Source organism: Vigna radiata, chromosome 5 (genome assembly GCF_000741045.1).
Source record: "Vigna radiata var. radiata cultivar VC1973A chromosome 5, Vradiata_ver6, whole genome shotgun sequence".
NCBI classification, from domain to species: Eukaryota; Viridiplantae; Streptophyta; class Magnoliopsida; order Fabales; family Fabaceae; genus Vigna; species Vigna radiata.
In genome coordinates this window covers 36411605-36438905 of record NC_028355.1, presented here as the reverse complement: position 1 = coordinate 36438905, position 27301 = coordinate 36411605, and the positions used below count along the sequence as shown (strand labels likewise).

General features: G+C 36.5%; 1 protein-coding gene across 1 annotated transcript; it reads right to left on the bottom strand.

Moving 5' to 3' along the window:
* Window positions 1-508: 508 nt before the first annotated feature.
* LOC106762757 (DEAD-box ATP-dependent RNA helicase 36) lies at window positions 509-7726 on the bottom strand. The gene is made up of 8 exons (XM_014646812.2): window positions 7490-7726; window positions 6898-7390; window positions 6136-6458; window positions 2603-2806; window positions 2435-2516; window positions 1508-1606; window positions 1169-1336; window positions 509-1075 (listed from the first exon to the last, which is right to left on the bottom strand). Exons 1-8 carry the CDS (start codon window positions 7630-7632, stop codon window positions 986-988), a joined length of 1602 nt encoding a protein of 533 aa, XP_014502298.1. The 5' UTR covers window positions 7633-7726; the 3' UTR covers window positions 509-985.
* Between the last annotated feature and the right edge of the window lie 19575 nt (window positions 7727-27301).

Here is a 27301-nt window from a genome sequence, read left to right as displayed (position 1 = left end):
TATTCCTTTTCATTTTTTTTCCGTTTTTATCAGCACACTTCTCTTCCTCGCTGATGTTACTTCTTCCACCTCACCTCCACCAGAATTTAATTATTTTTTTCTCCCCCTCTCTTCTCCTTTTAGAAAATAAATAATTCATTTTGAACTATATATTCAAAATATAAATTTGTATTAATTATCATAAACTTCCAAATACTAAAACTTCCCTTGGAACATATTAATTAGCATTTTTCTAAAACATTAATTATCATAAAAACACTTTACAAGCCATTTAATGTATTTCAATGGATAGATTATTTAGTCACTTTTACTATTAGCCATCCTATCCATTGTTTTCACCTCATCCTCCCAAAATCTGCAATAAATGATATAATATTGAGAAAAACATTTAATAATAGTTAATCTCTGTCGCGTATTAACCAACATTGATATAATTTCACGTTTTTCCATTCACAAGACTTAAACTTACGAACTTGCTTAAAAAAAATCAAATCCAAAGATCAACACCTGTTAGTAAAATAAATTTCATTCACAAAATATGAATGACAATTTTGTTCCAACTGTATATTTAACTGGCTACAAAATTGATTGATGAAACCCTGCCTCTCAGTGGCTAGGAATGTTCATCAGGTTCAAGTTCAGATCAAAGTTCAAAATCTCAAAATCAAAGGAAGAATAATGCCTAGAACTTAGCTAATTCCAATGTCTTTAATCTCACCTCTACCAACAGTCAGGAAGACACGAATACAATAACAAGCAATTTACCAAAATACGTTTAGCTTCTCTACGTCCACTGGGATACCTCTCTTTTCTTTAGGCTTTTGATTTTAACCTCTCTTCAAATATTCTTTCTATAATTAGAAACCATCATTTTCTTAAATATACTAATGTGCTTCTTCTTACCCCTTTTCTTTGGAGTTTGCTATATCAACTGATGCCTCTACTCTCTTTTTTTCTGTTTTTTTCCTTCCCCGGTGCAAATTCTTTACTTTTTTTCATTAACAAACCTTTTTCTTTTAGCACTTTTAGTTTTTGTTTCCCTTTCAATGCTATCAGTACCCATCTTCATGAAAACCTACACAATACATCAAAGTAAACAAGTCAATTGGAAAAATGGCCAATTATGCAAGTCAATCACAGGAAGAAAAAGATATTCAGTGTTTTATACCTCTTTCCCTTGCTCTGAAAATTCTTTACTTTTTTTTCTCCTTTTATTTTTCTTCAACAGTCCTTTCTCTGCAAGCATTTTCAGTTTCTGGTTTTTCCGCTCTTTAGCTTTCTCCTCAAAGCCATCATCTATCATTCTCATTTCTGCTACATTCTTAGCACTGAAAACCTACAATACATCACAGAATTAACAAGTCAAATAGAAATTTAGAACAAAAAAAAAATAAACCTTTACATAATAGCTCATAATTGAAAATTCAAAAATTTAGACACAGAAAAGGAAACAAATTAAATATATAATTCAATAGCTAGAACAAAAAAACTTCCAGCAAAAACATACCTTTTTCATGAGAGAAAGCGCCTCACTTTCTTTGTATTCAATCATTTCAAGTTGTTTCTCAATAAGTGCTTCTATTTCATGAATAAGTTCAACATCATTCTGAAAATGTCAAAATGTCAAACAAATAAGGAAACCTTTGCAATAAAAATATCAGAACCCTAATACGAACATGAGTCACAATTGAAAAATCTCAGACATTTCCTCCGTAAAAACACAGCAAAACCACATATCAACAAATATTTTTAGCATCAACTCTTAATCACCCGGATCAATTGACAAGTGTCAAATTTAGTGAAATGACACCTTTAATAACTTTCAGAGATGCAAAAGTTTATCAATTTAATTGTTGAATTATATAACTGTCTATGGTAACATTGTTGATTTCAAGCTTGGACAAATTGGGAGGGTTGTGTCATGCCCATTTTCATGGCTCACTCAAAATGAATGACGTGCTAATCCTAGGTTGTTGTAAGACCCAAGAAAATATAGGGCTTATCAATAATAGCATAATAAGACTTGAGTAAAGTTTTAATGAAAGTTGCAAATTATCATAGGATATTGTGTAGCTTAGTGAGTGAGAGCTCTTTGATGGATTGAGTGATCAAGTCTTGATTAGGAGATAAAGTCTTATGTTATTTATTGGTTTTGTTAATATAAATGCAACACATGTTATTGTTTGGTTGTTACATTTGTGATGTTTGATATTCTTAATGTGATGTGTAAACCTTTTTTTTATTGGAATTGCATTTTTGCCTAAGAGCAAGAATGTCTTTTACCCTTTGTGTTTTGAATAACAGGCATAACAAATTTAACAATTTATTTCAAACAAAAATTCTTAGGTATTAAGTACAAATTCAATACTTGTAAACTTCCATTCAAATAACAAACAAATATACAAGCTTTAATATAAATATAACATGTGCTAACCTGGGTGACAAGGCTCAAAGCCAGTCCACCTCTACCGGCTCTTGCTGTTCGACCAACCCGATGAATATAATCCCGTGGAAACCTGGAGATGAATAGTTGCAATATGCTAATTGAAATGCTCCAAATGTCTATTAAGAAGGTAAAGAAATCGGCACAAGAAAAGTTAACCTTGGAACATCATAATTGATAACAAGGTCAACTGTAGGAATATCCAATCCCCGACTGGCAACATCAGTTGCTAGCAGTACAGAAACCTTTCCTGATTTAAATTGATGAAGAGCTTCAAGCCTCTGAGTTTGTGATTTGAAGGAATAAAGAGCTGCTGCTTCTTGATCAAGCACTTCCAGCATTAAACTTAAACGATGACAATCTCTGAAATTTGGAAAGATTTAGGAACATCTAAAAAATATTTACAAGAGAATGACAACAGTGGGGTAGGATCACTTTTATTATTTTACATATCATTGTGCTACCTAACTTTTAGAAATTCTATCATTTAGGATCCTTATTGAAAGGGATTTTCTTTAGCCAATTACAGCAAGTTAATTGACCCTTTGATTAGGGTTAGAATTTCAGTACGCAATCTAACTTGAAGTATGAAAGGCATAAGTGCGTGAGCATTGTTTTATGACGTCACATCAGGATACACTATATAAATTCAAGAACCTATTTACCTCCTTCATTATCTAATATCATATTTCAACAGGAATAAAAGATAAACGTAACTGCTGCCATTTTTTAACTTGGGATATCCGAATCCGAATTGAGAAACAAAATAGCCTTTCATAAAGAAAACAAAAATAGCCAACAGAGTATATGAACTCATATTTTCAGAGTCCTGTCAAATTCATTATAGCAGAATCATTGTTCTTTTACATTGCAAACACCTCAGCACTAAGATTTGGTCACAGTTAAACAATTCCAAATAAACGAAATAATAAAATGCATGTGAATCAGGTATGCCTCATTATTCAACTAAAGATGTCTATATATGCTATTCTTGGTGGAAAAAGAGGATAGGAACAAATGCCTAATAGTTATTTACCTAGTCGAAAATAATAACCGCTTTCAAAATTTAATAACAATCAAAGTATATTTTTCACACATAAAGGCCTAAATTTAGCATAGTAGAAGAAAAACAGCTTGGATTGTCAACAAAGCCATGCTAAACATCGGTTGGTGTGAGGAGTTACACACCAAAAATGAAAGCAAAGCAAGCAATTATTTATATATACAAATTATAGGGGCCATTTTTCATTCCTTGTATGAATACCAGTTATAACATGACAACTCTCAGGCTTCTTTATAGCCAAACAAAAATTTCTGCCATCATCAATTTCCATCCTTGACCTCAATGCAGTATTAGTAACTTGAGTGTTATGGGATATCTAAGTCCCACATCAAGTAGTATGGGATGTTCAAATGGACTACTTATGTGCTTGGTTCTCTAGCACCTAAAAGCTAGCCTTTGAGGGTGGGTGGGTTCCTCCAGTGCTTGAGAACTTATCAAATGGTATTCAGAGAGTAAATCAGAGAATTGTGGCTGTCATTTGTGGCAGGGTTTTAGAGCTTTCTTAATCAGAAATTGAGCACATCACTATCAAACAAAACTTGAAAAAAAATGGAGGAGCAGCCCCAACATGATGAGGTACAACTAGAGCTAGGTATATGATTGAGGTCATCCATGCTATGCAGCCCAGACACGGATATGACATGGACTCAAAGATATAGCTAAATTAAAAAATCATAGGACACAAACATAGCACATACATACATACATCTTTGATTTCTTCCAAGAATATCTTGAGTTCTTCCACAGCTGACTGGGCTTCAGTCATTAAGGATACCATATCATGGTCAATCATTTTGAGAGATGCAAGCTTGTTTGCAGAATTATAGAGACATTGGATATCATTGGCATAAATGTTTTGAGCTTTCTTTCAAAAGAAGTAGCATGTTTGAAAGTTCTAAGAGACATCAAAAGTCTTGGTTCCATGGATTGCCACAAGGCACGCAACTACAAAGCCATTTGTTTCCATTGTTCAGCTTTTTCAGCTGGCACATGCTTCCATCTTGCTCAAGGTGGTCATGATGTCCATGACCAAGGAACAACATTTCAACAAATACAGCCCATGATAGATAATTTTAGCTTCAAGGAAGTAATGTGGGGCTTCCAAAGATTAAAATAGCATTTCCAATGGTCATTGTTGACCAAGAAGATGAAAAGAACGAGGAAACAGCGAGAAGGTGAGAAAACAATAAGGAAAAACGAAAGCCCTAGGATGACTTCAAACCACGATGGAACGAAGCTTTGAAGGCCAAAACAAAGACAATGTGGAAGGCGACATTGGATGAGAATTAGGTTCGACACCTGCATGGTTGGTTGTTGCTTAGAGAGGCGCTCCAAATTAAGTGGTCACCGACAAAAACTGCAATGGCAGACAACAGTGGCTGGTGGAGGACAACAACGGCAAACAGTGAACGGCGATGAAAACTATGCCAAAGATGGAGACAAGCAGAGCACGATTGATCTGATACTAACTTAAGATTAAAAACAAATAAATATATTTTGAAGGACAAAGAGACCCCTCTCATAATCTTCTATTTATAATGAAAAACTTATTCAAGAATGCATGGAAGATTAATAGACCGCACTAGACACCTAGGTGCAGAACTAGGTATGGCTTTAGGTACACCTCATAGATTGCTAACACACCACACCCTACTTAGGCTAATTGATGATACATAGATGAAATTATTCTAACAATATTTCATAAATCACAACTTATACAGAAGTGATAAACAACATATCAGCACATAAAAATAGAACCAAATACTAATTCTACCCATTCTTTCACTATCATTGGTTTACACGTTATAGAAGAAACCAAGTACGAAAGCCTCAAAGATATGCATACAATAAAACTCTGGTTCACCCATCAACTAAAAAACCTATATTGAAAAATTAATAACGTTAAAGTAATTGCCTCCATTTTCAGCTGGATGGAATGCATACCAGAGAAAGTAGAAATCCTGCGTTTGTCCAATATCTATTTTCGAGACAACAAAACCAATTTCAAGTCCAACCATTTGCCAAATAAAAATATATAATTCCAAATTTTCATTGTCAAACAGCAACAACTTTTTTTTTTTCTTGTAACATCACAAATTTTAATTATTTACTGAATGTCATACACAAAGGCCATTACATAGAACTATATCACCAGACCACAAACAGATTCAATTAGTCAACGGTCCACAACAATAAGCTTCAATTGAGTCCATCATAAACTATCCACAAAAGAAAAAGAAATGCAATAACTAATACAGCCAAATTTCATCATAATAATATTAGAATGAGAACGTTTACTCTTTTTACTTCATTGCAGGTGGGGACGAGAAAGTTAAACAAAAAATAACAGCCTCATAATTTATTGAAGAAAAGCAGTCAAAGGTAAAATTCTGATATTGGATATTTAGATATTAATAGTCAAGTCAGGAACCAGCTAACGAAAACAAGAGCATCAAACAAATAAATTAGCAGGTGTGATTGTTTGATATATTAAGCTGAAAGGCCACATTTTCCTATAGCACCACAAAAAAAATATAGACATGGACGTAGCAGAAAAATGAATAACAAACCATAATATAGAAAAATAAATTGGTAACAAAGAATATAAACATACAATGTAGAAATATACCTGCATGTTGAGATAAAAACGATGGCAGACCGAATTCCCATATCCTCCATTTTTGACAAGATATGCATCAAATATACATCCTTCACCTTTTTAGGGATGAATATCACCTGTTGCTTAAGTGATTCAACTGTTTTAAAACCTTCATATGCCTCGTAGACATACATCTTGTCTTGGTAACGTTCTCGCAACTTTTGTAGATTACTTGTAGTTGTTGCAGAAAAGAACAGATTTTGTCGATTTTCAGGTAAGCACTGAAAGATAAATTTCAATTCCTCCTGAAAACAAGCATCCAGAACTCGATCTGCTTCATCCAAGACAAGAAACTGCAGAAGCACAACTCAAATATTAATTCATATAATTATGAACAATATCATAGGTAAAAGAGTATAATTAAAATGCTTATCTAAACCTGCTTTAAATCAGGTCATTCATTACCTTGTTTCAGGAGAAAAGGGGAGGAATAATTAGGGTTTATGAACCCTAAATCCAGTTAATGAGTTCTAACACAAAGTTGTGTATGTTTGGATTAAAAGCAAGAGTAGAAACAAATCTTTCATTAAACGGTTCATATATTCGAACGCTCTATTTGCAACCATAAAGAAAAAATGCAGATACTAAAACTAAGTTTAAATGTGGCCAAACGAGATTAATTTTGTTTGAAGTTTTGGTTTTAAAGCTACTTTGGACCTATAAATTGAAAACCAGACCAGCACCGAACTGCTTATCCAATCACAGCTCCATATCGAATTACAAGCTCACTACCTTAGTTCTGGAGAAAACAGGAGAAATATCAGGGTTATCACGGAGCAAGACATGGATTCTCCCAGGTGTGGCAATGACGAGGTGCGGCCTCGCAACCAAATCCTTCGCCTGCTTGAGCATATCCATGCCGCCTACTACAACCGTGATGCGGAGGTGCACGGCTGAGCCCAGAGCACGGAACTGCTCCGCGAGCTGGAACGCAAGTTCGCGCGTGGGCGTCACTACGAGTGCGAAAACCCCGAAGGGGTGCTCAGCGAGTCGATGCAGGATCGGAAGAGCGAAGGCCGCCGTTTTCCCGCTCCCAGTCTCGTCAATGCCAAGCACGTGCCGGCCCTCTAGCACAGGCGGTATGCAACGCTGTTGCACGTGCCGTGGCATCCGCATTCCGAGCTCCCGGCATGTACCAACCACCCAATCCGCCAGGCCGAGGTCATCGAACGTTTTGCCGTCTGTCGCGGCTTCGTCGAAGTCTTCGCGGCCGTCTGCAGCGGAGCTAGGGTTCATGTAGGGTTAGTTAATTAGGGATGAAATATTGAATTTAGAGTTGTATGTGAATTGAAGAGATTGAAGAGTGAGTAATAATGTTACCTACCGTTGATGAGATTCTTGAGTTTGAGGAACTGGGAGCGTGTGACCATGAGAGTGGTGGGGTTCTAGTTGCTCACTTGCTTTATTGTTCCCACCTCCCACGGCGTCGCCGTCGCCATCGCCATTGCCTATGCGCGAACGCTTCATTCTGTATATCCCCAAAACCCTAATTTCAGATGGGTTTTTGCATATGGGTTTTTGTCAAAAGTAGGCGAAATAGAATACAATTTAAAAACAAGTCAGAAGTAAGAGAAAACACTTAAAGCAACATCATTCCTTAAATATTAATTTTATCATTTTAATGTCAAACCTCAAATTCCCAAATGTTTTCAGCTCTCCATCCATTTTTCATTATATCTTTTTAACCAAAAAAAGAATGCAGCATTTTGAGGTGAAATGGTGTCATATCATATGAGCTTTTTATGTTAACGGTGAAATAAGGATGGGATTGATAGAGATTTCATATTTGAGTGAATAAAATAAACTCTCAAGGGGAAAAAATAATAAAGGATGTGTTAGAAACAAAAAAAAAAATATATTATTCTAAATATTACTGAGAAAGTAGGAGAAAACTAGTTTAAGAGAAATTGCAATATCTGCAGGAACAGGAAAACGGAAATGCCACAAAATAATTCTGAGATCATAAGAAGGTTAAGATAAAAAGTATAAAATATTCACATAACTTGAATGCAGTGAAAATAAAAATCAGTACTAAATATCTTATGATTCATTACAATGATAACAAATAGTGCAAAAACCATAACACATACAAACTTCATATTAACCATGAATGATTGATTAAAGAAGGTATTAAAAAAAAAATCATGGCTGCCAAAATAAAATCCCATAACTCGAAAATGGGTAACAAATACTTTTTATTAAAACCAAAAAGATACCATCAAAGCCAAAAGGCACACACAAAGGTCCCAGGAAACTTTCCCTAATACGGAGCAAAGATAAGATCCTTTTTCGAATAACTCATTTCACTCATCTCCCCTCATCTTAAAATATGTGGCAAACACAAGTTTTTTCCATACAAGTTTACTGCTATTAGTGCTATAACATTCTCTTTCAAACAAAAAATATCAATCAAGAATATAGATTACAAAATAAATTAGAATCCTTCAGAATTCAAATATGTGTCTCCTATTTTAAACATTTTCTAATTTTTATTTATAATACGAGTGAACTTAAAATCATGGAGAACACCAACAATAGAACGAAAAAAAAAATATAAAGGATACCTTCCGATGAAACCAAATATCTACATACTAACATTTGTCAGCAAAAAGGGAAAATCTTCGGTTCTTCTTTCTCAATAGAAGACTAGATAATATTCGCTGATACAAATTAAACACGTTTTAAAATTACAAGCCACCCGTTTCCAAACCCCAACAAAATATGGTGGTGCATTGTTATATATTAAACCCCCTACGGTTAAAATTAACATCTTAATCAAACTCAACACATCATTAATCTCTCTTCTTCCCTTTCACATACAGCAAGCAACTTAAATTCCATTTCATATTTGATATTTAAGATATCAAAATATTTGTAAATATTGGTAATGTGATTTTAAAATACAAAGGACAGAGTCATAATTTTAAAATCAAAGGGGACGCAGCAACATATTTATGGGGATACAGGAAAAATATCCTTATATATGAATGTGTAACTAGCAATAATAATAAAAAAATTCCTAATATGTTATCTGTAATTAAATCGGAAAACCCAAATATATACCACACCTTCAATTAATCTTCATTATAAGTTGAAATGACTATCAATTATATTTGATATCTATATAAGATTACAAAATTTTTAAATTACTATTAAAACTACGTTTTTATACATGTATCTAAATATTTGTAAGTTTATTTTAACTAATAAAGTCAAATTCCTTAAAATACAGACCATTGAAGATTGAAAAGTTCTAATTTAAATCATGCAAAAGTTGTCATTGGGTGCAAACAAACTGTCAGTGCAAATACGAGCCTTTATAGACAACCTTAGTCAATTGTTTTTCCTAGGTATGGAGCAAAATATGTTACAAGGAAATATTCCTCCGAATGTAGGAAACTTTCAAAAGTTACAAGAATTGGATCTCTATCAAAACAACCTTACAGGAACCATATCTTTGAAATTTTCAATCTGTCATTTCTAACAAACTTCTTGATTTGACACAATACTCTTTGGGTGGTAGCATACAAGAAGAAATGGGCAACCTATATCTCTGGTTAACAACTATTTGTCTGGTCACATTCCTAGCACTATCGGGGAATGCATAATGTTGGAGTACCTCTTTTTGGAAGGAAAGTCCTTAGAAAGAATCGTACCATCTTCTTTGGCATCAATCAAAAGCCTTCGAGATTTAGACATGTCACGAAACCACTTGTCCAGATCAATTCCTAACTCTAAGCAGAACATTCCTTTCTATATTAAAAAGTAATTTACATATTTGTCATTTGTTAGTATGTCAATCTGTCCATGTCAAACGCTTAAGGCACTCCTCGTCTGTATGAAATGAAGATGTTACAAGACCAAAAAGGTTGATTCAATAGCTCATCACCGGAAACAATTGTATGGTAAATCAAACAAATTTATTCTACAGACGCTGTAGAGTTTTATATCAGTTAACAACGTGATACCATCTTGGAAAACTTATTGATATTTTTATAAAGTGCTAATGGACAGCTTAGCTTCTTACACAAATTACAGAAATGCTAAAAAACTAATTTCAGAAACTCATGATATTTTACCTGCTAAGTGATAAACCAATCTAACATTGATAAAGCATTTCAATTTTTGTTTCTTTTGGCAATAACAGGCAATTAATGGGTGAAGAACTAACGGGTTTGGGTATCAACGAACTACAAAGAACTCACCTTGCTTTGGGTTTAGGGTTCTGTCGTCGAGCAAATGGAACTGCGATTCTCAATGGATGGAAGACGGCGAACAGGAGGAGGGTCTCCAGCGGCGGCAGTGCGTCCCTAGGGCGGTCACCGGTGTGCACGAGTTGGCCAAGGCGGGTGGCGGTTGGTTCTCCAACGCGCTTTTAGGGTTCTGCCGCGAGCAGATGGAACCGCGATTCTCGGTGGATGGAAGACGGCGGACGGACGGCGGGTCTCCGGCGGCGGCGGTCACGGGTGTGCACGAGATGGTCAGAGACGGGTTTGGGCAACAGACGCGGGTTTGCGAAATGTGCACGAGATTTGGTTTGCGAGATGTGATAAAGTATTATATTTTTTTTTAAATATTCAAACCTAGTTAGAAATATAAGTATTAAAAATAACATTAAGAAAAAACCCCTCGAGAAATATCTACTTAAAAGAAAACTTCAAACCTGTTAGGAAATAATAACCAAATTTGTGGTGGTTTAACATATTCTATCTATAGTCAGAGAATTAATATAATTTTCAACCATAACTATTTACATATTTAAAATATGTATTAATTATAAATTCAATTATATAAAACGGAATATTTATCACATACAGCACACAAATCAAAAGCTAGTTTCTTAAAAGATATTAAAGTTCTTAAATTGAATTTACAGGGGCTATTTCGTAAACACATGGAATGATATTATAATAGAAAAGATCATACATAATTTAACCCATGATTTAATCTCATGGTAGAACATATGAGAAACATGTCAGCAATATTGATTCTCATGGTAGAACATATGAGAAACATGTCAGCAATATTGATTGAAATTAGAAAGGTTATATAAGGAAAATTAGATGGAAATTCTAAACTTGGGAATTCAAATAAAGGGCTATTTTATGGGGAAGAAGGGTCTATTACTACCATTAAGAGCACTTGAATTTCTTGGATCCATGGGTTTCTTTCCACCATATTGGCTTAATTCCACTTTTGGTCCCATGTTTGGAGGGTTGTATTCAATGTGGTCCTATCTTTTTTTTTTTGTAGCAATAGATCCTATCTTTTGAAAAAATCGTTCAATTGAGTCATTTTGCCTCACGGCGTCAAATTTTTAACGGTGATGATGCCCCGTGGATAAACATTAACAACATGGCAAGGTAATGTGATTGCGTGGCAGTGTGAAGGGATAGAGAAACTGAAGAAACCCTAATTTTCAAATCCAAACCCTAGCCACCCATGGCCGCCGCCACCATCCTCGCCAGAACCCAAAATCTAGCCACCACAACGCCTCAACCAGTCACCACCACCATGCCGCAAGGTCGCCGTCGCCATTAGCCACCACAAATCCTTCATCATGCGCACCATCGTTTTTGCCGTGACTACCGTGCCGCCGTCGCACTGCACCGTGAATCAGAGAAATCGCGCCGCTAGCAGCCACCTCTCCACAAGCACCGCGACGTCGTCACCACCATTACAACCCTTCACCCCACCGTCAAACCTTCTGTGAGCAAGCAACAGTTTCGCCGTCGCGGAGAATCCAGAATCGTGTCGCCGTTAAGCTTCGAGCGTCATCCCCTTCGAATTGCAACCACGCTACAACATCCATGGCCGTTTTCTTCCACAATCTTCCTCCATTTTCGCAACCTGCATCAAAGCCAGATCTGCAAGCACAATTCCGAATATCAAAAACCCAATTCGTCTTCCACCACCGTGCAACTATCCGCGCAACCATGGCCATCATTCATCATCATCACCGCATCAGAACCTGCAACCAAAACCAGAAACAACCACAGAAATTGGAATCATTACCCAAATCCACATGAAAACCCTGTTTTCTCACACCCAGAATCTTTCTTGGCCTTTTTCTTGAATTCAAGCACAAAGATTGGGTCTTTTTCAGCTCTGGTTGAATCCCCATTGAAGGGCTGGCATCTGGGCGTTACTCTGCATGCCAGTTTTCGCCTAAGTTTGAAGCTTTTCCCCATTCTACTGCGACCTAATTGATGAGACTCTAATGGGTTCTTTCGAATTTGGGATCCCATTGAAGAAGGGGAGCTTGTTTGGTACTCAGTTCACTAGAAAAGAGAAGAATCCTTTTTCTCACAGGTTCAGATCAAGCTTTTTGAGGATGCTCTTTAAGAAGCTCGATTACTTTCAATGGATTTGTAAGGTGGTGGTGTTTCTGTGCTTGATTGTTGTGTTCCAAATGTTTCTGCCAGGGTCGATTGTGGAAAACTCCGATGAAGAGTGATGGCTGATGGCATTCACATTAGTGGAGGTGGAAGATGGTTGATCTGTGAAGACTTTTTTTTTTTTAATTCAAAATTCACATAAGTGCCACGTAGAGATAGTTCAGTATGTTTTGTCCAGGGTGTAGGTTCTACTGTTAAATATTTGACGTCGTAAGGCAAAATGACTCAATTGAACGATTTTTTCAAAAGGTGGGATCTATTGCTACCAAAAAAAAAAAGGTAGGACCACATTGAACACAACCCCCCAAACATGGGACCAAAAGTGGAATTAAGCCTTTTTTTTTAAATGGAACTTTCTTGCTCTATTTTCATTATTAGTATATCTTAGTTGCTTTTTATTTTTCTTTTTACTATGTTATAGAATAGCAAGGGTTATCCTTTCTTATTTCTTGGACTACCAATGGATTTCTGCTTCTTTTTAGGTAATTGGTGAATGCCACTCTGATCAAATTGGTGAGGAAGTTGCAGCAAAGTATTAAAAAGTGAAAAACCCTCAAGATAGGGAGCTGTTTATTGAGTTTTGTCTTCATACAATATTGTATCAACGGGTCTCTCAAAGGTATGTAAACTAACTTTCTGCTAAAAGGAGCTTTTGGTATTTGAATTTGTTGTGACATAAATTAGTTTTTTTCATTCTTATTTCAATTAATGACATTTTGGTAGAGTATATAATGTGTGCCATTTTTCTAGAAACTGTATCTGTCTCCTGTCAAAGACTCAACTATTCTAAAAGACAAAGTTGCTTGCTAGTTAAAGGTTCATGACTGTCTTTACATCTCTTGACACAATACTTCATGAAAGACCCTTTGAACTTAAAGCATGGGAATTGTGAAACCTTCAGATTCTACTACAAAAATGTTTGGAAGATTGTATTTAATTGGTCATATTGGTGGACTTAGTGGTGACTTTAAGATTCCAGATCTCTACAATTGCTTAAAATTCAGGTTGATGATGTTATTCTTCAAAATCTAGATGTTAGGAACAAAGATAGAACAAAGTGAGTTGTTAAGGTCATGGAGGTGATTTGATTATGACTCGGGTCAAGGCAGTATTGACAATATGGTTTATACAGATTTTGCTGAGAAAAATCAGCTTTAATTGACCTTTAGTTATATTGATTATTATATCTTGTGCAAAATTTTCTGCCTAGATTGCGTAAATCTTATATGTCCTAGGCGGAATAGGAATTCTAGAAATTGTGAAATTGAAACAGGGAAAAATGGGGGTTGGCACGTCAAAAACGATACAAAAACTATTAAACGATACATGCACCCTGTTAAATTAACCAAATCAGTTCATTGTTAAACGATACAAAAACTGTTTTTATTGCAACAGATTAAGCTTTGCTTCTAACCATACAACAACAACAACAGTGCTTGAAAACACAATCAATAAAAGGAGAAACTCAAGCAAATCGTAGTTAAAAGGAAGAAAATACCTTTTTATCAAGGTACTTCGGTGGCACCGTGGCGGAGCTCCGGCGACACTCTGGCGGTACTGGGTGGTTGGGAGGACTGAAGACAACGTGAAGATTTTGTCTTCGAACAGCGACGGCACGGTGGGCTGAGGGAGAGAACACGACGGTGGACCTCCGATGTCTAGGGTTTCCCTTTTTTACGCTGGCAATGAGGCGGCACTGCGGCAGGACTGGGTGACTGGGTGGAGGGAAGACAACTCTTCGGATGGACGATGACTCTCCGGCGACGGTGGTGGCTGGTTCGCGCGACTTCGACTTTGCGGTGGTGGCTGGTTCGGGAGCTTCTCTCTCGTTCAAATGGTTCGAAGATTTGGTGTATTTTGCAAATGAAAAGCAATTTCAAAATCTACCCCTTTTTCTCTCCTTGCCACGTCATTAACTATTTATGAACGAGTTTTTAGATGGACCAACAACATTTAGACACGTGCCCCATGTCTAAATGTTGTCCAAAACTGTTGTTCATATATCATTTTCCTTCAAAATTTGGGACTTTCTCTCTCTGCCACCGTCATCATTTCATTTAAAAATCAAATTTCAGCTGGACGAATCACATTTAGACACGTGTCCCGTGTCTAAATGATGTCCAAAATTGTTGTTCATAAATCATTTTCCTATTTTTTATGGTAATCTTAATTTCGGTTTTATTTTTTTATCTGTTTCAATTGGATCATATTAATGAACAAATTTTATCATAACCGTTAACTGATCTCAAACGGCGTTAATATTAGTTGAGTTGTATTTTTTTTTATCCATGTGGCATTGTGCACTAAAATTGAACGACTCTTGTGTTTAATCCAAGTGGACGACCAAGCCCTAACATTTAAGGGCATTCCCTCTCATCCAAAGTGTATTTTCATATTGGGGAAGAAGAGGTTCATCTTTCATCTTTCGTCTTCGCCAAGAACACTTGTTGTCTTTCGTCTTCGCGAAGTCAAGCATTGTGTTGTTGAGGTGTTGGTAAGGAAATGTCTCGCTCATCTTCCTCTTGCAAATGTTTAGGTTCGACCATGCAACACAATAGTGGTAGTGTTAAGAGGTTGGGTGCAAAACCCACATGCTTCTGTGGTCAGAATGCAGTGTTCCGCATTGCGAGAACCCCTAAAAACAAGGGAAAAAAACTATGGGGTTGCCCTAACTTTAAGGTCAGTTTTACATAAGCATAAATCTTTGTATATTTATTTAGGTTTTAACGAAGGAATGTGTCTTCTTGTTGAACAGGGTGGGAATGAAGAATTGGTTGGCTGCAACTTCTTTCAGAGGTTCATTGAAGAAGGAAATGAAGGAAATGGGCTGAATGTAGAAGAAAGGAGTGGTAGTGTAAGAAATGAAGAAGTAGGTGTGATGAGTATGGAACATAGTTTGATGCAGATGGAAGAAACATATGGTGAAAAGATCATAATGGCTTTTATTGAGAAAAGTTTAGTTAAGTTGGAAAAGGGGTTGAAATTATTAGTGGGGACGATCTTCGTGATATTTGTTTTGAATGTAATTGTATTAGCAATGCTGCTGAAACTTGGTTGATACTGTATCATTTGATTTCATTGGTGAAACTTGGCTTTCATGTAATGTGTCTTTTATTTATGAACGTGAGTGATTACAGTGATAATGTGTCTGATTTAATTTCTTTTAATTATATTGGTCATTTAAGTGGAAAACAAAAATCATATTGCAATGAGCAATAAAGATCATGACTGATAACGAAATTGGGCAATAATCACTGTCATAACCAAAATCATTGTCTTACATCATAACAGAGTGTGTTCAAAATGATAAAATCAATATCTTACATATCCAAAATACATGAAGATTACATCATAACAAAGTGTGTTAAAAATGATAAAGCAACATTTGCTACAAAATATAAATAAGTTCACTATATTAGATCATTCATCAGATACAGGCATAGTTGTTTCGTCAGTAATAGGAACTTGTGTTGCTGAAGGTTGGCTAGGTTCTGGTTGTTCAGTATGAAGCAAAGTAGATTCTTGAGTTTATTTGTACTGTTGTACTTGGATTTGTTTTCAGCAGCTCATGACCATAATCATAAAGTCTTCTAAATTGTTCCTTGAATGACCCTTCAACATTATCTTTTGCCACGACTCTTGCCCTAAAAGCCATATTTCTTGAAATTCCTACATTCCATTTCCTAGTCACTTTCTCCCTAATGTCCATGACCTTCATAGTGGGGTTTTCTCTCACAGTTTTCTCCATCCTTTGGCTCAACCACTTTGAAGTCATCAACTTTACATTGAAATCTCTATTCTTCTTAGTTGCCATGCATCGACATCACTCCTAAAGGAACAATAGGCATACCATTTAAAAATTCCTTTTCCACCCAATCACTTCACAAAAATCCTTTTCTTGTCATTCTTAATAAATTTTAAACTTCTGTCATTACTTAGTGCATAAGTCCTAATGGCATGTGTAAATTCCTTTTTCTCAACGAAATAGGTTCCTACTTCCCATTTATAAGCTTCCAAACTTTTAGGCATACTAAAAGTGGGAAACCTTATCTTAGTGGACCCATCATCGTCCTCACTATCTGCCTCATTAATCAACTCCTCCGATAGTCACTCATTGTAAGACAACCCACGGACATCATGAATACAAACATTTTCGATTGACCGTGAAGACTCAACTACTGGACTGGAAGGTTCTTGTCTCACATTTCCTTTAGAAGTGTCAATGTCACACTAGACGCTGACATCAACTTCTTCATCATCCACATCTTCGTCCTCAGTCTCTGCCTCATGTACATCCTCACCCTCACTGTTCTCTACATCATCATCCTCTCCTAAATCCTCTAGCTCAAAATCATCTACCACATGTACCTCAGCTTCCTCTACATGATGGCCCTCACCATCCTCAACCTGATGGACCTCGACATCCTTACCATCACCCACACCCTCATGGGCATCACCCTTCACCATTTGTGTTCCAAGTTCAGTATGGACCTCATCATCACCCTCACCCTCCACCATTTCTGTTCCAAATTCAGTATGGACCTCACCATCACCCTCACCCTCACCCTCCACCATTTCTGTTTGAACTTCACTATGACCAACAACCTCAACCTCCTCGACTTGTGTTGCAACATCACCCTCATCATCAAAATGACCACCAACCCAATCAATCGTTTCTATTATTTCTGGTTCCATGATATTATGAACCACATATAGATGAACTTCATCATTTAACCTAGCAATGTTCAACATATGCATGACACCCCTATCATCAGTTAATAATTTTAACCTATCTACGTCCACAAACTGACCTCCTAAACTGTACCATAATTCTTTGACGTCCATATGACCTAATTCTTTGACTCAGGCTACTATGCCAAAATAGTTCCATAGGTTTGGATCATAAGACCATTATGCTCATTCTCCATCAAATTTTAACTGTCCATTATCATCACTGACAAAATTTCCACTATGGTGGACCACAACTTTAATACGTTCCTCATCCATATCAACAAGTTGCTTTTGTTACCTGTACATTATGGAGGTGAAAAAGTTATTTCAATTACATTCTTACCACTATGGGAACACTCACTCACTAACTAAACACTCACATATCGAATAAATCAATTATCATCCTATGAATGAGTTAAACAAAGCAAGCAATGAGAATAGAGGAAAAACCCTAACGATTAATGAAATAAAGCATTTATAATATAAATCAATTCATATACAAGAGATTTTAGAGGTTACATCTTACCCAATAACAAATGACATTAGTTTTCCACCGCCATGGAGAAACTAGGTGTACAATGGAATGGAAAAGATAGAAAAACCCTAGAAAGAGGAGAGGGGAGCTCCCGCATCCCCAAATCTACCCCCAAAGGGGTGAAAAATTGATAACGGTTCAAAAACCGTTATTTTCATACTTAATTTTGATATAAAACACACCCTTTATGACTTAGAAATTAGCTTGGAATCATGCAAATTGCTTTAGTTAGGTTAAAAGAGAGTCAAAGGTGGTTTTAAAGGTATTATGGTTCATTTTCCTTGTTTTGACAGGGTTAGGTGAGAATTGAATGATGGAGATTGAAAAAGAAAGGAGTTAGAATCAAGGAAGGATAAAAAAAGGTGCAAAGGAAGAAACGCAGCCACCGCTCAACGTTAGTTTCAGCGCTGAGCGCCAGCTTTGTGAAAAAAGTCACTGTTAGACGCTTAAGTGCCAACGTTGAGGGGAAAAGTTAAAGTCGCGCACACCTTTGAGCACCAAATCCAGTGCTGAGCGCTGGCCTTCTCAAAGACAACACTGCCAAACGTCTGGGCCTGAACGCAGAGCGTCCTACTTGAGTGTTGCACCTACTGTTGAGCGGTGAAACCAGCGCTAAGCGTTGTAGTTGGGCTTGAGCCTGTTTTCTGTAACTTTTCATAGTTTATAAATAGATTTGTGCGACCCTTAGGGTTATCTTTTGGTAGAGAAAAGACGCAGAAACACCCATTCTCACTCCTAGGAGGCGGATTTTGGATGTGAAAGCTCCAATCATTCAGTTCTAGGGTTATCTCTTTCATTCTTTTCATTCAATTCATATAGTTTCACCATGTCAATGGTGAATTAAACCCTTTGTTGTTGGGGAACGGTGTAATCCTTTTGAAACTCTCTTATATCGAAGTTCTTATTTTATTTATATACTTATGTTATCAATAGTTAGGGTTTTCTTCTCTATGCTTCAAGCTTGCATTGTTTAACTCATTCAATGTCATGATCTTTGATTTTTTCGATATGGACACGTACGGGGGAATATAGACATGAGGTGAATTCTCTTGATTGTGAAATATTACCTAGACATAGGAATAGGACGATCAATTGTTTTAAGCTTCTGTACACTGAAATGCATGACTAATTTCTAGGGAGACTAGACATAGTAAACTAGTAATTAGGAATAGGCTCTCTTCGCCGAGACATTGGGTTTAGAGTAATTTAGAAAGTTGCATGAACATTGATAACAAAGTTGAATTTAATAAGAATAGTAGATATAGGAGAGTGGATTAGGATGAAACCGTAAACCCCAACAACACCATTCATTCATATCTTTATTTGTCAATTTATCAAGCTTTTGTATTTGCATGTTTATTTTAGTATTTTCATTACAAACCTTAAATTTAATCTTTATCAAGTCTTAAGAAATCAATTCACATAAATGATTAGGCCTAAGAGTCCCTTGGGAAACGATATTCGGACTTGATACAATTCGGTACACTTGCCGGAGAGTTAACAAAACCGCGTTTATGTGCTTAAGCCATCAAAAGATACAAACCCTAAGGCGTATGGGTCTTAAATAGATCATAAAAATAAAAGAAAACAGGTCCAAGCCCACGTCGTCGGCGCCCAACGCCCCACTTAGGGCGCCTAGGTGTGAAACAGAAGAAACTGGCGCTCAACGCCCCTAAAAGGGCACTCGAGCGGTGTTTGCGACACTCAAAATGGTGCTCAACGCCCAAAACTGGCGCTCAGCCGCAAAACAAACAAACATCAGCAACCGCCGTGGATGAATGGGGCAAAACCTTGTTTTGAAAAGCTTTTCGTTAATCTGCAGAAACCATAATTTGGGTGAGAATTTGGACTACCACATGGCAATCCCGCATTAAACAATTTTTCCTGGTCAAAGAGTCAACAAAGTCCCTCCTCTGGTCAAATCTGGTCAATAAAGGGTTTAAAATGCAATTTTAGGAAAGAAACAAAGGGGCTCAAGGGAAATTATTGATACTTTCTGGACTTCTATGCAATTTTAAAAAACAGAAACCCATTATGTAGTAGTAGCGCTCAGCGCCAAGTTACCACTGAGCGGTGATCGCAGCCTCAATTCTCCTTCTTCCTAGCTTGCCCTAAACTGGGTTGCCTCCCAAGTACTGCTTGTTTAACGTCATGAGCCAGACCCAAACTATTGCTAGCACCCATCAGTAGGTGTACCTTCCTGGTATCCTTTAGTAGATACTTAACCATATAGCATCCCTCAATAGATGTTATACCCAATAAAAAATGTTCAAAAGTATTCAAAATTACATCACCAAAAAAAAAAATCAATGTTTTTAAACCACTGGGGTGCCTCCCAGCAAGCGCTTTTTTAACTTCATTAGCTTGACCCAATAAAGCTCACTTTCCATCTTCAACATTGGTGTTTCTCTTGCTTTCATCACACCAACTCATCACATGCTTCCGATCCACCTTTTTCACTCGCCTAGAGTATGGAGCCTCAATCTCTATTACTCCATTATCTTTAAAGCCTTTCACAACCCACAACTTGTTATTGAATCTGACAGGGGTGCCAAGTTTGAGTTGTTCATCTTTAGATTCATGATGAACCGTCCCTCCTTTGTCAACTTTATCTCCTTCCCTAACAAGCATCAAGACACAATTTTTACCTTTGCTGACCAACTTTGTAGTTTTATGTCTAGTTACTGGTGCATCCTTCCATGTGGTTTTGTGACTAATCTTCTTCACTTGAATATGCTTATCTTTGAAGACATCAAAGATCACCTCCTCTTCTTGGTCTTTAAGCATTATCAATCCATCATCCACGTTGATGACTACTTTAGCCGCTTTCATGAACGACCTTCCAAGAATAATTGGGATCCTTTCATCCTCCTTCATCTCCATCACCACAAAGTCAACTAGGAATTCAAGTCTTTCCATTCGAACCACTATATCCTCCACCTCACCATAGGGTTTCTTAGATGATCAATCCGCCATTAGCAAAGAAATCTTTGTCGGCTTCAATTTAAGACCACCAATCTTCTTAAGCACAGATAGGGGCATCAAATTAATGTTTGACCTTAAATCAAGTAGAGCTTTCCCATTTTCACATTTCCAATGGTGCAAGGAATTGTAAAACTTCCTGGATCCTTCACTTTTGGAGGACATGATTTCTTCACCAAGACATTGCAACTACCCTGTTCATTAGTAGCTTCCCCTTTTAGATATATCTTTTCTTCGAGGAACTGCTTTATACGCTTTGCATAGGTAGGAATTTTCTACAGTGCTTCAATCAACGGTATAGTAATCTCCAATTGATTGAAGATCTCTCTAAAATGCCCACATTGTCTCTCTTTATCTACTTTCTCAAGCCCTTTTGGATATGGAAGAATTTTTTCATCTTTTTCAATTTTTTTCTCTCCCCTCTTCTTCTCTTCTTTTTTCCATCTCACCCTCACATAATTTCTCATTTTTTTCCTTTCTCCTCTCTAACTCAACGCTCTCTTTTTCCTCTTCCACTCTCTCCTCAACTATACTCACTATGGCTTTACAATCTTCCTTAGGGTTAACCTCAGTATTAGCCCCAAAATGATTTTCTGCTTTGTCCTCCATCCTCTTGGCCAGTTGGCCAACCTGCATCTCCAGATTTCTGATAGTAACTTTAGTGCTCTTATTGGTGGATTCATGCACCTACATAAATTTTTGAACATCTCTTCCAACCTGTTGGTTTTCTCATTCAAAGCATATACCTGTTGCCATAGTGGTGATTGTTGTTGTGGTCTATTGAATTGGCCTCCTGCTTGTCCAGCTTGTCAATTCTTACCTTGACCCATGCTTGGGTGAGGTTTCCACCCTTGGTTGAAATTACCTTGGCGAAATTGGAATTGATTGCCCATGTAATTGACTTCCTCTTGGGCCTCCTCTGGATAAGCACATTGACCATTGATATGGTCACCACCACATCGGTCACAGAGTTGTTGTTGCACTTGTGAAACATTCTTTAGCTCCTTAGGCAACTGAGCGAGTGTCATTGTCAAATTCTCCAATTATTGAGTTATGAGCTTGTTCTATGCAAGTAAGGCATCTTGGGTTGGTAATCGTAGAGCTCCATTTTGTTGAAGTGAAGCTCCTTTTTCACTGTGCATCTCATTGTCATTAGTAGCCATATTGTCAATCAGTTCATAAGTTTCCTCTACAACCTTGCACTTCATGTTACCTCCAGTTGAGGCATCTAGCATAAGCTTCGTTTGAGAGCCAAGACCTCCAAGGAATAAAAGGACTACTGATGCTTCATCAAAATCGTGCACGGGTGTCTTCCTTAGCTTGACCTAGGGTTTCTTCAATGCTCTGCTTGAATGAAGTAATCTCCTGTTTACCTTTGTTGATTTTTGACTGTGGAAAATACTTGCTTAGAAACTTAGACACAACTTCCCAGTTAGTAAAGTTATCCTCCGAGAAAGAGCTCAACCACATCTTAGCATTGTCTCCCAATGAGAAAGGAAACAAGCTAAGTTTTATAGTCTCATCTGGCACACCATTGATCTTCACAGTGTTGCAAATCTCGTTAAATGTGGTTAGATGGTCATATGGACTTTCATGAGACAGTCTATTGAATTTGTTGTTCTTCACCAATTGTATCAACGCCGGTTTCAATGTGATGAGGGCCAACAACAGTGGTGTGATCCGTTAGAGTACTTCTACCATTGTTCTCTCCAGTCATCTCCTTTGTGCTCTGGTTAGATTCTTGTGGTGAGGGTTGTAAAAGTCTCTCTGGAGAAGGAAACAATTCTGTAGATGTTTGAATCCTCCTTCTCCTTCGATTTTCACTTAGGCCTTCAAGAAGGGTTCTAAATTTTTCTTGCTCCTAGTTCGAATTGTATCTTGCATACACAAGAAAACAAAACCCTAAAAAGCAATTGTTAGAACAAAAAAAAAACAAAAAATAAAAAAAATCAAGTCAAAGTAAATCAATAATCACACGAATAGAATAGTTAAACCACGAGTCCCCGACAATGGCACCAAAAACTTGTTAAGACTCCGGTAAGTATACCGAATCGTATCAAGTAACATAAATAGTAAGACCAAGTATCGTTTTCCCTAGAGACTCATTGATCTAGATAGTCATGTGATCTGTTGATTATTTAAGACTTGAATAACGAAAATCATTATTTATAATGAAAAATAGAAAATAAACATGAATGTAGTTGTTGATCAATTGACCAAAAGAATACGCAGGTGAATGATATATGGATGAATTATGTTGTTGGGGTTTCCGACTTTATCTTATCCACTCTCATATATTTACGAATTCAACTCCTTCATTAATGTCAATGCCACTTTCTAATTTACCCTAAACTCGATGTCTCAGTGAAGAGTGTCTACTCCTAATTAGTAGTTTACAATGTCTTTTCTCTCTAGCAATTAATCATGAATTACATTCGCACAGAAGCTTAAAGGCAATCAGTCCTCCTATCCTTATGTCTAAATAATATTGCTCCCGAGAGAATTTCCCCAAGTTTATATTTTCCTGTGCGTGTCCATATTGACAAAATCAATGATCATGCAATTGAATGAGTTAAACAAAGCATGCATAGAGTGTAGAGGAAAAACCCTAACAATTAATAAAGTAAAGCATGTATTGTAAAGAATCAATTCAATACATGAGAGTTTCAAAGGATTACATCGTTTATCCCAACAACAATGGAGGTTTAGTTCATCATAGACATGGTGAAACTATATGAAAATAATGAAAAGAATGAAAGATAGATCCCTAAAAGTGGTAGACTGGAGTTTTCGCATCCAAAATCCGCCTTCGAGGGGTGAAAAGAGTGTTTTTGCGTCTCCTTATGCCAAAAGATTCCCTCTCTAGGTCATGCAAATCAATATATAGTTTATAAAAAAATGTCAGAAACTGGCTCAGTCCCACGAGACTGGCGCTCAGCGTCGGTTTTGCCGCTCAACAATAGGTGCGGCACTCAGACATATCGCTCAGCATTGACGCTCAGGCACCTAGTAGTGAACTCACTTAAGAGGCTGACGCTTAGCGGTAAAAGTGGCGCCCAGTGGTGACTGTGACACTTGTTTTTCCTCTCAGCATTGACGCTTAAGCGTTGTCCAAAGAACTACACAATAAAGCTGGCGCTTAACGGTGGAATTGGCGCTTAGCGCCATGTGCGATTCTTCTTTTTAGCACTTTTCCTTCTTCTCTTGAGTCCAACTCCTTACTACTTTAACCTCTTTCATCCAATTCATGTTAATTCCTGCCAAAACAAGAAAAACCAAGCATAATACCAATAATACTGCCTTCAACTCTCTTATTCTCTAACTTACACAAAAAAAAAGATTTTAAGCTAGTTTCTAAGTCATAAAGAGTGTGTTTAGTGTCAAAATTAAGTATAAAAATAATGGTATTTCAACCGTTATCAGTGCTCTCTCCAGTTAAGGTGATGTAGTCAATCATTTTCAAAAAGATTCAATGGTTCAAAATGTAAAAGGGATGCTTTTTTTAATGATCCAAGGGTTACACAAGGGTTCTTATCTTTGAAAACACAATTGGCTATTTTTAGTATATGATGCAAATAGTGAAAGAAAGATGACCTTGCTTCAATGTAAGCATGCAAAGACAAACTCTAGCAATGAAAATCAAGCAAAGTTAATTGTAAGCTAAAAGTGGTAGCACTTAATAGATATAAACTATGAGGCAACAAATCTCATTCGGTTTGATTATTTGGTTTTCTAAGGTTATCATACAACATGCCAAAATCATTAACCATAGTAAAAACAATAATAACATTCTTAAAATACCCACATGAGAACAACCACAAACATAAGTTTTTACTAAATCACAACACATTATCAATGTATTCTAATATCAATTTATGAGCAAACACAATTGATTCTTCTCAAAGTCATGAAAAACTCAATGAAAGTCATGAAGCCAATACATCATATTTTTCATACTAGCCAAGCCATTTATTATAGCAAAACAGGAATTTAAGAACAGAAAAAAAAAATGCAAACTCTTTATAGGTGAGCACGCCTACTACTTAAATTTCTCTACTCCTTGTGTCTTCTTCCTCATCATCATTATAAATACCTAGCACTCACAAGAATACAAAGATACTCAAGTAAACAAGTTAGCCAATTTTTTTTATAAAGAAAGATTTGAAAATTAAAAACATAAACATATAAACAAAGGAGAGAATTTCAAAACAAAAACACAAAAAACACAAAAATGAAAAATGCATAACAAAAAGACATGCAACATAAGCACATCAACCAAATAATAGTTCTAATATGCATAATGATTAGAAAAGACTTTCTAACCTCACTCGGATTCCTCTTGCTGCAAGATCACTTAGTACTTTCAAAAGGTGATGAATAATATTCCTGTTCTCTGAGGTAAAACCACTCAGATTCCTCTTATTGCGCCTATATAAGCCTGGTGCACCTTACTCAATCACTTGGCCTAAGGATGCATCTATACTTGCATTAAGAAATAAAACAATGAGGGCCAAACACACAATCTCATCCTTGGTGACTTGTGCTATCTAGTTTGATTTGGTTAGGTAGGCTGCTAAAATCTCATTCTTGAGACCTTCCAACAACCAGTTCATGTTCTAAGGTGTACCCCGTGACAAGCATTAAGCAAAAACTAAATCAATGGAAAGTAGAAACATCTAGATACAAACTGCATACAAGAAAGCTCAAGAAAAGAAACCACACAACATTGTCTAAAAGAGTAAAAAATGCTCACATTTGCTTATGTTGGAATACAAGTCCCGACAACGATGCCAAAAACTTGTTAACGATCAACGACAAACGTATCGAATCACTCAAATAATATAAAATGGTAAGTCCAAGTATCATTTTCCTAGAGACTCATGTAATACTAAATAATTGTACTATTAGTATCTCATTTAGACTAAAAAAATAAAAGATTATGTGCAAATAAATAAATTGACAAAGAATTAAATGATGGATTTTAATAGTTTGAGGCATTTAGAAGAGGGGAAAAAGTTAGAAATGGTATGGAATGGCTTGCTAACAGGCTTCACTCTCGTGAACACGCAAAATCGTCTCCTCTCCACAAAACACTAAAGTCAACCCACTAAAACACTCAAACCATAATCCCTTAGGTGAAACAATCTAGGTTTTCACACTAAGAACCAATCCCTTAGACACTTAACAAAATAACCCACATTAAGATCTAGGATTTAAGGCAACTAATAGCATAAGTTCCATTCCTCAACACAAGTTCCATTATATCTCTTGTTTGAAGTCTAAATTCCACTAGATTCTTCACAACGAACCATAAATAAAGTTATACACGTCCTCATTTCAAGCAAGCATTATGCAAAGAAACAAGAAATCAACATTTAATAGAAGAGACATATATATAATTAAAACATTTACAAGGTACAAGAAAGTTGATGGCTACAAAAAACCCTAACAAGATAGGTTTAGCTCTCCATTTCCATAAAGAGCCTCAAGCTTACAAAGTGGAAGATGAAAGAAGAAGGAAGCACAAGGAGGAAGAAAAGGATCTTCCCATAAGCCCCAAGCAGCGTCCATAAGCTCCAAATAGCGTAGACGTGCCTCTGAGCCACCAAAGACCTAGCTCATTGTGAGTTATAAGAAGATATAAGGAAAAATTTGTCACATCAACATCATGTTCTCAACGCACAAGGTTTGCCGCTTAACACGAGTCTTCGTAAAATCTAGGTTTGCTCTCTAAAGTGTGCTCAATGGTGAGCTCTATGGAATGTGTTCGCCCAACGACAAGGAGGTGGCACCCAACACCACATGGACTTTAAGAACTTCCCTTTTTGGTGTTCCTCTTGCTTTTGTGGGTTGCCAAGCTCTTTGGTTTGGTAGAAGATCTTCTTAATACAAAATTAACTATAAAAAGAGGGGATTAGAAGTATAAAATGAATAATGTAGCCCAAAATATAACTATTAACAAAAGAAAGATAAAAGTGATGATTTAAGCAAGTAATAAACTATAGAAGAACTGAATTTGTCAATAAAATGATTCTCAGATAATAGTAATAATTAATATTATCAATATTTGATAAAGGGAGGTGGTTTTTTACCCTATATGTCGCCTTCTTTAAGGGATTCAAGACCAAATATTTTGAAGTTGGAATAACGAAGGTCGTTCGGTCCAACTTGTTTTTTTAGGACGGTCAGCCCAAATTTCCCTTATATTGGACTGAGAATTCGAGGAAAATGACTTCATGGCATAAGTCGATAATGACACCCATCGAAGTGGAAGTAGTGGAGATGATAGACGAGTTATCATGCCTCCTTCCTTCTCAAAGTCCTATCAATTGCCTTGTGTTTGAAAACCTCTGTAATGAGGTGTTTAGTAAGTTGTCTTATTTACCTGCACTCATTGGTCAATAGATGTTAACTTGGCTAAATTCTTTGTTTTCTTTCAGATCTCATGACTTCCCACAATCTAAAGAAGGATTTCTTTAAGAAGATTGTC